The sequence below is a fragment of the Castanea sativa genome, chromosome 12 (assembly GCF_040712315.1).
Source record: "Castanea sativa cultivar Marrone di Chiusa Pesio chromosome 12, ASM4071231v1".
NCBI classification, from domain to species: domain Eukaryota; kingdom Viridiplantae; phylum Streptophyta; class Magnoliopsida; order Fagales; family Fagaceae; genus Castanea; species Castanea sativa.
Window position 1 is genome coordinate 1766341 of NC_134024.1, and position 14044 is coordinate 1780384.

Sequence of the window (14044 nt, forward strand, 5' to 3'; positions counted from 1 at the left end):
GGAAAGTTTTGGGCACGACGAAGAATCCTGCGTGGGGAAACATGGGGCCCAACTGGGAAGGACCTTATCGTATTACTTCGGTCGCAGGAATAGGGGCCTACAATCTGGAAGATTTGGACGAACGTGTTGTACAACATCCCTGGAATGTAAATAATCTACGAAGGTACTATTACTAAATAAAGGGCACTTCGGCCGTTTTTTGTTGTAAACTACATTACGTTCATTATCTTCGTTCGCCTAAATTGATATTCTTTACTAAAGTGTTAAACAGAACCTAAGTTACGTCTGGTCCTCGGATCATCTACTTTGGGAAAATTAACATTTCAATTTATTCGTCTAAGTATCAAGCTGAAGCTTGGTATGCCTGGATCCTCGGACCACATACCTCGTCTAAATTGATATTCTTTACTAAAGTGTTAAACAGACCCTAAGTTACGTCTGGTCCTCAGATCATCCACATTGGAAAAATTAACATTTCAATTTATTCGTCTAAGTATCAAGCTGAAGCTTGGTATGCCTGGATCCTCGGACCACATACCTCGTCTAAATTGATATTCTTTACTAAAGTGTTAAACAGACCCTAAGTTACGTCTGGTCCTCAGATCATCCACTTTGGAAAAATTAACATTTCAATTTATTCGTCTAAGTATCAAGCTGAAGCTTGGTATGCCTGGATCCTCGGACCACATACCTCGTCTAAATTGATATTCTTTACTAAGTGTTAAACAGAACCTAACTTAAGTACGCTCATCGGATCATCTACTTTGGGAAAATTAACATTTCAATTTATTCGTCTAAGTATCAAGCTGAAGCTTGGTATGCCTGGATCCTCGGACCACATACCTCGTCTAAATTGATATTCTTTACTAAGTGTTAAACAGAACCTAAGTTACGTCTGGTCCTCGGATCATCTACTTTGGGAAAATTAACATTTCAATTTATTCGTCTAAGTATCAAGCTGAAGCTTGGTATGCCTGGATCCTCGGACCACATACCTCGTCTAAATTGATATTCTTTACTAAAGTGTTAAACAGAACCTAAGTTACGTCTGGTACTCGGATAATCTACTTTGGGAAAATTAACATTTCAATTTGTTCGTCTAAGTATCAAGCTGAAGCTTGGTATGCCTGGATCCTCGGACCACATACCTCGTCTAAATTGATATTCTTTACTAAAGTGTTAAACAGAACCTAAGTTACGTCTGGTCCTCGGATCATCTACTTTGGGAAAATTAACATTTCAATTTATTCGTCTAAGTATCAAGCTGAAGCTTGGTATGCCTGGATCATCGGACCACATACCTCGTCTAAATTGATATTCTTTACTAAGTGTTAAACGAGAACCTAAGTTACGTACGGTCCTCGGATCATCTACTTTGGGAAAATTAACATTTCAATTTATTCGTCTAAGTATCAAGCTGAAGCTTGGTATGCCTGGATCCTCGGACCACATACCTCGTCTAAATTGATATTCTTTACTAAAGTGTTAAACAGACCCTAAGTTACGTCTGGTCCTCAGATCATCTACTTTGGAAAAATTAACATTTCAATTTATTCTTCTATGTATAAACCAGAAGCTACGTATTCAAGCATACTCGGACCACATACCTCGTCTAAATTGATATTCTTTACTAAAGTGTTAAACAGAACCTAAGTTACGTCTGGTCCTCGGATCATCTACTTTGGAAAAATTAACATTTCAATTTATTCGTCTAAGTATCAAGCTGAAGCTTGGTATGCCTGGATCCTCGGACCACATACCTCGTCTAAATTGATATTCTTTACTAAAGTGTTAAACAGAACCTAAGTTACGTCTGGTCCTCGGATCATCTACTTTGGGAAAATTAACATTTCAATTTATTCGTCTAAGTATATAGCTGAATCTTGGTTTGCATTGATCCTCGGACCACATACCTCGTCTAAATTGATATTCTTTACTAAAGTGTTAAACAGAACCTAAGTTACGTCTGGTCCTCGGATCATCTACTTTGGGAAAATTAACATTTCAATTTATTCGTCTAAGTATCAAGCTGAAGCTTGGTATGCCTGGATCCTCGGACCACATACCTCGTCTAAATTGATATTCTTTACTAAAGTGTTAAACAGAACCTAAGTTACGTCTGGTCCTTGGATCATCTACTTTGGGAAAATTAACATTTCAATTTGTTCGTCTAAATATCAAGCTGAAGCTTGGTATGCCTGGATCCTCGGACCACATACCTCGTCTAAATTGATATTCTTTACTAAAGTGTTAAACAGAACCTAAGTTACGTCTGGTCCTCAGATCATCTACTTTGGGAAAATTAACATTTCAATTTGTTCGTCTAAGTATCAAGCTGAAGCTTGGTATGCCTGGATCCTCGGACCACATACCTCGTCTAAATTGATATTCTTTACTAAAGTGTTAAACAGAACCTAAGTTACGTCTGGTTCTCGGATCATCTACTTTGGGAAAATTAACATTTCAATTTATTCATCTAAGTATCAAGCTGAAGCTTGGTATGCCTGGATCCTCAGACCACATACCTCGTCTAAATTGATATTCTTTACTAAGTGTTAAACAGAACCTAAGTTACGTCTGGTCCTCGGATCATCTACTTTGGGAAAATTAACATTTCAATTTATTCGTCTAAGTATCAAGCTGAAGCTTGGTATGCCTGGATCCTCGGACCACATACCTCGTCTAAATTGATATTCTTTACGAAAGTGTTAAACAGACCCTAAGTTACGTCTGGTCCTCAGATCATCTACTTTGGAAAAATTAACATTTCAATTTATTCGTCTAAGTATCAAGCTGAAGCTTGGTATGCCTGGATCCTCGGACCACATACCTCGTCTAAATTGATATTCTTTACTAAAGTGTTAAACAGAACCTAAGTTACGTCTGGTCCTCGGATCATCTACTTTGGGAAAATTAACATTTCAATTTATTCGTCTAAGTATCAAGCTGAAGCTTGGTATGCCTGGATCCTCGGACCACATACCTCGTCTAAATTGATATTCTTTACTAAAGTGTTAAACAGAACCTAAGTTACGTATGGGCCTCGGATCATCTACTTTGGGAAAATTAACATTTCAATTTATTCGTCTAAGTATCAAGCTGAAGCTTGGTATGCCTGGATCCTCGGACCACATACCTCGTCTAAATTGATATTCTTTACTAAGTGTTAAACAGAACCTAAGTTACGTCTGGTCCTCAGATCATCTACTTTGGGAAAATTAACATTTCAATTTGTTCGTCTAAGTATCAAGCTGAAGCTTGGTATGCCTGGATCCTCGGACCACATACCTCGTCTAAATTGATATTCTTTACTAAAGTGTTAAACAGAACCTAAGTTACGTCTGGTCCTTGGATCATCTACTTTGGGAAAATTAACATTTCAATTTGTTCGTCTAAATATCAAGCTGAAGCTTGGTATGCCTGGATCCTCGGACCACATACCTCGTCTAAATTGATATTCTTTACTAAAGTGTTAAACAGAACCTAAGTTACGTCTGGTCCTCAGATCATCTACTTTGGGAAAATTAACATTTCAATTTGTTCGTCTAAGTATCAAGCTGAAGCTTGGTATGCCTGGATCCTCGGACCACATACCTCGTCTAAATTGATATTCTTTACTAAAGTGTTAAACAGAACCTAAGTTACGTCTGGTTCTCGGATCATCTACTTTGGGAAAATTAACATTTCAATTTATTCATCTAAGTATCAAGGCGAAGCTTGGTATGCTGGATCCTCGGACCACATACCTCGTCTAAATTGATATTCTTTACTAAGTGTTAAACGAGAACCTAAGTTACGTACGGTCCTCGGATCATCTACTTTGGGAAAATTAACATTTCAATTTATTCGTCTAAGTATCAAGCGAAGCTTGGTATGCTGGATCCTCGGACCACATACCTCGTCTAAATTGATATTCTTTACGAAAGTGTTAAACGAGACCCTAAGTTACGTACGGTCCTCGGATCATCTACTTTGGAAAAATTAACATTTCAATTTATTCGTCTAAGTATCAAGCTGAAGCTTGGTATGCACGGATCCTCGGACCACATACCTCGTCTAAATTGATATTCTTTACTAAAGTGTTAAACGAACCTAAGTTACGTACGGTCCTCGGATCATCTACTTTGGGAAAATTAACATTTCAATTTATTCGTCTAAGTATCAAGGCGAAGCTTGGTATGCCTGGATCCTCGGACCACATACCTCGTCTAAATTGATATTCTTTACTAAAGTGTTAAACAGAACCTAAGTTACGTCTGGTCCTCAGATCATCTACTTTGGGAAAATTAACATTTCAATTTATTCGTCTAAGTATCAAGCCGAAGCTTGGTATGCACGGATCCTCGGACCACATACCTCGTCTAAATTGATATTCTTTACTAAGTGTTAAACGAACCTAAGTTACGTACGGTCCTCGGATCATCTACTTTGGGAAAATTAACATTTCAATTTGTTCGTCTAAGTATCAAGCCGAAGCTTGGTATGCCTGGATCCTCGGACCACATACCTCGTCTAAATTGATATTCTTGACTATAGTGTTAAACAGAACCTAAGTTACGTACGGTTCTCGGATCATCTACTTTGGGAAAATTAACATTTCAATTTATTCATCTAAGTATCAAGTGAAGCTTGGTATGCACGGATCATCGGACCACATACCTCGTCTAAATTGATATTCTTTACTAAGTGTTAAACAGAACCTAAGTTACGTCTGGTCCTCGGATCATCTACTTTGGGAAAATTAACATTTCAATTTATTCGTCTAAGTATCAAGCTGAAGCTTGGTATGCCTGGATCCTCGGACCACATACCTCGTCTAAATTGATATTCTTTACGAAAGTGTTAAACAGACCCTAAGTTACGTCTGGTCCTCAGATCATCTACTTTGGAAAAATTAACATTTCAATTTATTCGTCTAAGTATCAAGCTGAAGCTTGGTATGCCTGGATCCTCGGACCACATACCTCGTCTAAATTGATATTCTTTACTAAGTGTTATAAAGAACCTAAGTTACGTCTGCTCCTCGGATCATCTACTTTGGGAAAATTAACATTTCAATTTATTCGTCTAAGTATCAAGCTGAAGCTTGGTATGCCTGGATCCTCGGACCACATACCTCGTCTAAATTGATATTCTTTACTAAGTATTAAACAGAACCTAAGTTACGTCTGGTCCACGGATCATCTACTTTGGGAAAATTAACAGTTCAATTTATTCGTCTAAGTATCAAGCTGAAGCTTGGTATGCCTGGATCCTCGGACCACATACCTCGTCTAAATTGATATTCTTTACTAATTTTTAAAACGAACCAAAGTTACCTATGGTCGTAGGATCATCTACTTGGGGAAAATTAACATTTCAATTTATTCGTCTAAGTATCAAGTGAAGCTTGGTATGCCTGGATCCTCGGACCACATACCTCGTCTAAATTGATATTCTTTACGAAAGTGTTAAACGAGACCCTAAGTTACGTACGGTCCTCGAGATCATCTACTTTGGTATATTTAACATTTCAATTTATTCGTCTAAGTATCAAGCTGAAGCTTGGTATGCCTGGATCCTCGGACCACATACCTCGTCTAAATTGATATTCTTTACTAAAGTGTTAAACAGAACCTAAGTTACGTCTGGTCCTCGGATCATCTACTTTGGGAAAATTAACATTTCAATTTATTCGTCTAAGTATCAAGCTGAAGCTTGGTATGCCTGGATCCTCGGACCACATAACTCGTCTAAATTGATATTCTTTACTAAGTGTTAAACAGAACCTAAGTTACGTCTGGTCCTCGGATCATCTACTTTGGGAAAATTAACATTTCAATTTATTCGTCTAAGTATCAAGCTGAAGCTTTGTATGCCTGGATCCTCGGACCATATACCTCGTCTAAATTGATATTCTTTACCAAGTGTTAAACAAAACCTTAGTTAGGCCTGGTCCTCGGATCATTTACTTGGGAAGAACTAACATTTCTTTTCTTTTTGTCAAAACTTCAAATCTTTGCATACCTAAGTCAAAAGACCATATGCCTTATTTTTACATAGTTCAACTAGAGATCCAAAATGAAGAATCAATTACTTAAATGCATCACTTAATGCAATTCCCGGCATAATTAAACCTTCCTGGAGTATCAATTTCAATTCAGGTTATTGCTATTAACTTTGGTAAAGAACAAAAAGATTGTGCTTTTGGAATAATATGATCAAAACAAAGCAAAAAAGTAAGAATCATCTAAACAAAGAAAACAACATTTGTGCTTATATTAGATTCCAAATAGTACTTTTGCAATTACACTTAGAGATAAAATAAAATAAAAATAAAAAATAGAAAGACAACAAGCAGTCACTGTTTCAGCTTAATCTTCAGAGGGCCTTTGGGGTCTTGAGGAGATGGAAGCTGAACCGAGGACTCAACGGCAATTCCTTTGCCTTTGGGATCATCTATCAAAGTAATTGGATTAACTTGATCACCCAACTCATCCTTTGAAGATTCCTGAAGGTCACTTGAGGGCTGTACGTCTTCAAATGCCTTTTCTTGTGCTGGATCAACTTGTTTAACAGCATCTTCAGGAAGAGTTGAGTCTTCAGCCAAATCACCCCCCTTATCCTCAGATGATCCCTGGGCAGCTTCTTAGGCAGCTTCAGGAATGGTAGAAGCTCGAATTGCAGGAGGATAGTAGACACTCTCTGCTTTCCAAAGAGTGGAAGAGGCATCAACCCCAGCTTGGGAAAGTGCCTCATTCCACACTTGGAGGCAGTAATGCCTACATACCTCGGGAACCTGAGCTTTGAAAGTTTCGGTGACCTCCTTCACACCTATGTCATAACCGTCTTGTTCGGCTTGGTCCCTTGAGATCTCTGCCTCTTCTTTTGCTTTCTCGGCCTTTTTCTTCTCCTCAAGGGCTTCCTCTTTGCCCTTAATGGCCTCCTCTTTAGCCATCTCAGACTCGTTTAGATCTTTCTTGAGATCCTCAATGAGCCTTCGTGCTGCTAAGAGGTTATCGTCGGCTTGACGGAGCATTAGGCGCTGATCCTCGGCCTGTTTAGTCGTTGTTTTCAGATCAGCCTCTAAGCCTGCCTTATCACTCTCTGCCTTAGTCAACTTTGTTGAGACCTCCTGCAGTTTCTTCTTGTGAAGGTCCGAGATCTTTTGGGCGGTTTCACGCCTGGATTCCTCGGCCCTCAGAGATTTGTAGGAGCTGATGGCAATCTCTTCTGCCCTATGGGCAGATTGAACGGCCTACGAACGAAACATATAAAACTTAGACATATATATATATATATATGTAATAAAAATAATAGCCAAGGTTTTAGAGGAAAAAACTCACCATTGCAAGCTCCTTCTTCAAAGTCATAAAAACGGTGTGGTCCCTTTTCTTTCTAAGCTCAACCATGTCCTCGAGGAGTAACAGCGCCTGCTCCAATGCATCTGCGACGCATGCAGCTGTCCCTTCATCGGAGTTTCTGATGGACGCGTCCACAGTGATGGCCTCGTCGTCCATGGACATGTCAGGAAGCCATATAGGGGCGCGCACAGCCACCTGTTGTTCGGTTCTTCTTTCCGACCTAGTCTGCATGGTGCGGGCCTGCTTTCCACCCTTTTCCACCTCGGGCTCCTTGGAAAGAGAGCCCTTTCCTGCCTCCACCACTTCCTTCCCTTTCAGCTGATCCCTTTTTCTTTTAAGATCAGCTAGGTTGGTGCGTTGAGTTTGGGAGGATGGAGGAGGAGGAGGAAGCCTAGTTTCAGGGCCTTTGTCAGCACCCTTTTCTTGAGTCCGAGGGCGCACCTCTTTAGGAGGTTCTTGGACTCTAGGGCCCTTGTCAGCGCCCTCGAGGACATCTTTTAGGCTGGGCTTAATCTTACGTTGAATGCCCATATTGTCAGGTTCTTGAGTAGTAGCCTTTGAGATTTGTGCAGAGGTGCCGAGGATGGGAGTTGAATCTTTAGGAGATTAGGGTTGATTAAAAACCTCAAACTCGTCCTCGGAATCAGATACCTCAACTATTTCTTCTTCTTCTTCCTTTACGGTAGAGTGGGAAGACGCAGCTTCACCAGAGATTGATCGTGTGGAGAAAGGGACTGTGGGAATCCCAACTGGAACAAATTGTGGTGGTTGGATTGGTTGGGTAACCAAAGTGCCTTGAGGAATGGTAGTCCCCTCCGGTAGCAAGAAACCTTCAACTGCAATGCTAATCCGAGGAAGGCGAGGATCGTGGGCTTTGATCACGCACTTCGGCGCCTGAAAAGCTTTGGATATCGGAGTGTAGCCGAGGATCAGATGAGCCGCTCGGAGTTGGCCGTCAGTATGCACGAAAACCTCAGCTTGTAGGATCCTATCCAACCGTCCAAAATCAACAAGATTAGGATGACGATCCGCGGCGTGTGGATCTGTAGAGTTATCCAAGTAAAAGTGGGTAAGAATAAGTAAAAAGACAAAGGATAATAGTATGTAAAAGAAACTTCACCTGGAGTCCCTTCCCTTGTCGGACAGGGGAGGCCGTCGTGCCAATTTCCTGATACGATCAGGAAGCCGTTTTTTAGGCCCTTATTTGATTCAGGCAGACATTGAATTAGCCTAACTTCTGGGTATCTAGATTTTAGGTAATATTCATCTTTTTTGCTTAGGTAATGGAGGTTATAAACCCAGTTCACGTCGTGGTGTGTGAGCCCTAGGTTCATCTTCTCATTTAAGGCATCTATGGAACCTTGGATCCTAAAGACATTTGGGGCGCACTGGGTGGGAGCTAATCTAAAAGCCCTAAGATAATCCCTAGTTACAGTTCCCATGGGGATTTTCATTCTCCCTTCGATGAACGCAATCATTGGGATTACAATTTCCCCCGTTTTTCTTTTTGTATAATATTCTTCCTCGTTACAGTACCTAATAGATACATCCGAGGGGATTTTGTACTTAACCTTAAACTGCTCTATTTTTTCGTTTGAATCCACCAGGGACGCAAATCTACCCATCTTTGAAAAAAAGGGGGTGTGAAGAAAACTAACAAAGAACTACGCCGAGGATGAAAGATACAGTGAAAAAGAGAAGATGGGAAGGAAAATAAACAAAAGAAACAAAAAGCTGATAAGGAGGGAAAAGAGTATTGAAGAACTTACTATTAAAAAAGAAGAAAGCACGATCACCTCGGACAGGGTACTTGATAAAAAGAGAGAGTACGGGGAGATGGAAAGTGTGGCAGGTACGTTATGAGGTTACTGTAGTGTGAAGAATTTTGAAGAAAATTAGTATTTATATGTCAAAAAGTGTTTTGAAGCAGGTGAATTCCCGCCTCAACACAGGAATTGCTCTCGACCATTGGATATGTGTCACATCATTGAAACGTGGGAGACATAGAGGCGCCAATAATTAATTCGGGGGCGTTTCGCATACCGAAGCATCGGGAACACGCGATGGGTAATTCAGAAGTTAATTCCGTCAGCAATATTGCCAGGATTCTGCAGGGTAAAAAGGTCTTTTAAGTCGAGATCCTATTTTCCTCTTGAGGTGAAAAAAATAAAGAATCTCGAGGGGCTATTGTAGGGGTATTGGGCCCAGTAATTTATGAAGGATGGCTCAACGAAGTCTTTTGGGCTAGAAATCCAAATCCGAAAACATCAAAATGATCGTGGAGTATCTAAATGTCCAAATACGTCCGAGGAGTAGATTTGTCCTCGGATTGTTAAGCCGAGGACATAGGAAGAGAAGTTTAGTGTCCCCGGGTTATGTTATGAAGAATCCTACGACTATGGGAATACACAGTACACGTGGAGGACAATAGAAAGAGCGGTGGAATGTCTAAAGTAAAGCTGCTACCACCGCCCATACATTAAAAGCTCTGTAATTGATACGCTGACTGTATAGATGGAAGGATGGGACCTGAGCATGGAGCTTGGAACTTGGTCCCTAATCCCAGCGGGCTTTAGGGAAGAATGGATGGGACAAGTATCCGAAATCAGGATTGCAACCAGAAAGTGGAAGATGATGAAGAGAAGGAGAGGAGTATAAATAGAAGGGGAGACATACGAAGAAGAGAGAGGCTTTTTCAGGAAGAAAAAGAGCCAATAGTAGATGATAATCAATATTTGTATCCAAACTAAAAGAAATACTATTATAAACTATCCTCGGATTTCGTCCGAGGAGGAACTCTCAGTCTGACTTTTGCAAACAACTCTTTAATTTGTCCCATTGGGCCCAAAGCCCGTCCTTTCCCTGATTGTCTAAACCATCCTTGAAATCTAGATTACAAACCCATCCTCTACAAATTTATTGTAAAGAAAGGCCTTTCAAGCCCATCTCCCTCCAGTCATAGTTTGGGAATTTGAATTGTGTCCTTACAGATGATATTTTAATAATTGAAATGTTTTGTTTACAAAAAAATATGTTGCAAGTTTCTTTTTTCTTCTTTAAATGAAAATGTTGCCCATGACAAATAGAAATATTTCTCACTGTTTAATTTAGATAAATACAATGATCATTGTTTAATTTAAATAAATACAAAAATCATTGTATCTACACCACTTATCCCCAAAAACAAAATCATTCTTCAACTTAACTGACGTACTGGTACACTTTTTGAGAATTAGAATACTTTCATGCACTATGTTTCTCACTTCTATTCTTTCTTTTTCTTTTTTTGTGCAGGTCTCCTAGGACCGACAAGCAACAAGTCAAAGCATGGCATTCTCTTTCTCTTTGGATGTGATATAATTGGAAGAAAGGGAGCCTAAAAATGGATCAGGCTATAGTGAAACTCTTGACTGAAAATATCATTTCAATCCTTTCAAATGAAGCGTCTTTGTTATGGGGGGCTCGTGATGCAATTGAGAATATCAAAGATGAGTTGATAAGCATGCGATCGTTCTTAGCAGATGCTGATAGGAAGGGAGTAGGGAGTGAAGGCGAGAGAACTTGGGTGGCAAATGTGAGAGACATGGCGTATGATGTTGAAGACATTATTGACAACTTCATGTATCACATGAATCGCCAACGAATTGGGGGTCGATCTTCCTGGATCCTTCACCACACCATTTACTTTCCAAGAAATCTCTGGATGAGGCATCAAACAGCCACCAAGATACAAAAAATTAATGGGAAAATCAAGGGCGCCATACCAGAGAGAAACCAAAGATATGGTATTGATCGTATAGAAGGAACTAGTTCTAAAGATAATCAGAAATGGGTGGTGCGTCATGCTGAATCATCTCTTTTTTTTAAAGAAGACGAACTTGTAGGGATTGAAAAGAAAAGGCAATTGATAATGGATTGGTTAATAAATGGAGAACCACATCTGACTGTCATTTCGATAGTTGGGATGGGAGGTTCAGGCAAGACCACACTAGCTGCCAACATCTACAACAATGAAGATGTAAAGAAACATTTTGACTGTTGTGCATGGATCACAATTTCCCAAGCATATGAATTAGAAGACATATTGAGGAGCTTGATTAAGGAATTCCACGAGTCAAGGAAGGAAACAAATCCAGCAGACTTGAATTCCATGAACTACAGACTGTTAGTAAAAACACTGGTGAATTATTTAGAGAAAAAAAGGTATCTACTTGTCCTAGATGATGTTTGGGGCACAAACCTCTTAGATGAAATAAAGGTATCACTTCGAGATAGTTGTTTTGGGAGTAGAATCATCCTTACAACTCGAAAAGAAGATGATGTAGCTTGCCATCAAATGGGAGGTAAACATCACATTCATAAAATGGAATTGTTGCTAATGGAAGAGGCTTGGGAACTCTTTTGCAAGAAAGCATTCTCAAGCAGTCCTAATGGAAGTTGTCCACCGGAGCTTAAATCTTTTGCTCAGGAACTTGTGGGAAAATGTGATGGCCTACCTCTAGCAATTGCGGCTTTGGGCAGTCTTATGTACTCCAAGAATATGTCTGAGTGGAACGAAATTTACAACAGCTTGAATTGGAGTCTAAGTAAAAATCCTAAGCTAGAAGCAGTGAAGAGCATTTTGTTGCTTAGTTTCAACGATTTACCATATCAGTTGAAGCATTGTTTCCTATATTGCTCTCTTTTCCCAGAAGATCATGAGATTTGAAGAAAGAGGCTCATAAAGCTATGGATGGCAGAAGGATTTGTAGAACAAGATAAAAGGTCCATGCCAGAGGAAGTAGCAGAGAGCTATCTATTAGAACTCATTTTTCGAAGCATGCTTCAAGTTGTAGAAAGGAATGAAATTGGAAGGCCAAAGAGATGTAAAATGCATGATATTCTGCGGGAGCTTGCTCTATCAATATCAGAGAGAGAGAAGATTGGTGTTGTACATGTTGGAAGAGAAGAAATGACAGATTGCGAAGCACGCCGCATTTCAATTCACAAAACCGATGGAGAAGTCAAATCATTTACGGGTATGTCAAAGCTCCGTTCTTTTCTTGTTTTTAACAAGTCGTTGAAAACATTGCCTTCAAGAAGTAAAATGTTAAGGGTTCTAGATTTGGAGGATGCTCCCATTGATGAATTGCCTGATGAAGTATTCAAATTATTCAACTTAAGATATTTGAATTTAAGGGGAACTTTACTTAAGAAACTCCCAAATTCCATAGGGAGGCTCCTTAATCTTCAAACCTTGGACATCACGGACACACAAATAAAGGCCCTTCCTCATGGAATTGGAGAGTTGCAAAGCTTGAGACATCTAATTCTACACCAATTCACTGAAAATTTGAATGATTTCAAATTTGTTATTGGGCCGCGAACACCATCAAATATCTGTAGATTAAAAAATTTGCAAGTTATGACATATTTAGAAATAAAAGGTGACTTGTTGAAACAGATTCGGAGCATGACTCAGCTTACCATGATCGGTCTTACAAATGTGAAAGCAGCAGATGAGATGGACTTATGTGATTCAATTCATAACATGAAGCTTATGCGCTTCTTGTGTGTCATGGTCACAAATGCGGAGGAAACCCTCCGTATGGATGCACTTTTATCTCCTCCTACCAACCTTCAAAAGCTTGTTCTGGCTGGAAAACTAGAAAAGGTGCCATTGTGGTTTCATTCACTTCAAAGCCTCACATATTTGTCTCTGCGTTGGTCGAGACTGGAAGAAGATTTACTCCCTCACATCGCTGCTTTGCCCCATTTGGGAAGTCTTGCGCTTACTAATGCCTATGTTGGAAAACAGCTATGTTTCAGTACAGGCTTTCTTCAGCTAACAAGTTTAAGAATTTGTAATTTCCCTCAATTGAATGAGATAATAATAGAAAAGGGGGTGATGCCCAATCTGAAATCCCTAGATATTATCAGTTGTATGCAGTTAAACACAGTGCCCAAGGGCATTGAATACCTTCAAAATCTCCAAGAACTGCTTTTGAAATCTGTCTTAATGGAACTTCAAAATCGCATTAAAGGAGAAGGAAGTGTGGATTTTCCAAAGGTGCAGCACATCCCAAATATCTACATCTATTAGTAATCCGAAATGTTTAATGAAGGTAGCTTCTCATGTCTATCTATTATATTATATTATTAATTCACTTTGAAATGGAACTAATGTTTTCTGACATGAAAAATAAGTAATCTTTTCTAATGATTGATTTTACTTTACCGTATCTCTGTTTTTTTTTCCCTGGGGTACCATAGAATCAGGCTCACTAATGCTTTCTACTGCTTGATTGCTTGTAGTTTGTTTTAGCTACCATCTTGGCATAAGCACATCAAGTTCCTCAAAACAGATAGAATTAGTTTCTGGGGTCTGACTCTTAATGCTATGTGGGTATGTAAAGCCTACCATATGTTTGAGGAAAGTCCTCTGTGGACATTGTGTGATTGGAAGATACAAATGGTGACTTATGTAACCCCAAGACTTTCTCTGGATTTTTCATTACGTCTTTCATGCATATGATTTTCAATTGTACGTACAAAGGTTTCTTAGACTTGGTTTGGATATGATGTCTTATTTGTGATTTGGAACATGTATTGGTCTGTTTTAATAAGCTACATATTTGCTCCATTTGTTTATATATATATATATATATATATATATATATATATATATATATATATATATATATATATTTATATATATAAAT

At 39.2% G+C, this 14044-nt stretch overlaps 1 protein-coding gene across 1 annotated transcript; it reads left to right on the plus strand.

Moving 5' to 3' along the window:
* Window positions 1-10722: 10722 nt before the first annotated feature.
* LOC142618242 (disease resistance protein RPM1-like) lies at window positions 10723-13425 on the plus strand. Its single transcript, XM_075791147.1, is given in 1 exon segment — window positions 10723-13425. A coding segment is annotated over 1 exon segment (2700 nt). The 5' UTR covers window positions 10723-10725.
* Window positions 13426-14044: the final 619 nt, after the last annotated feature.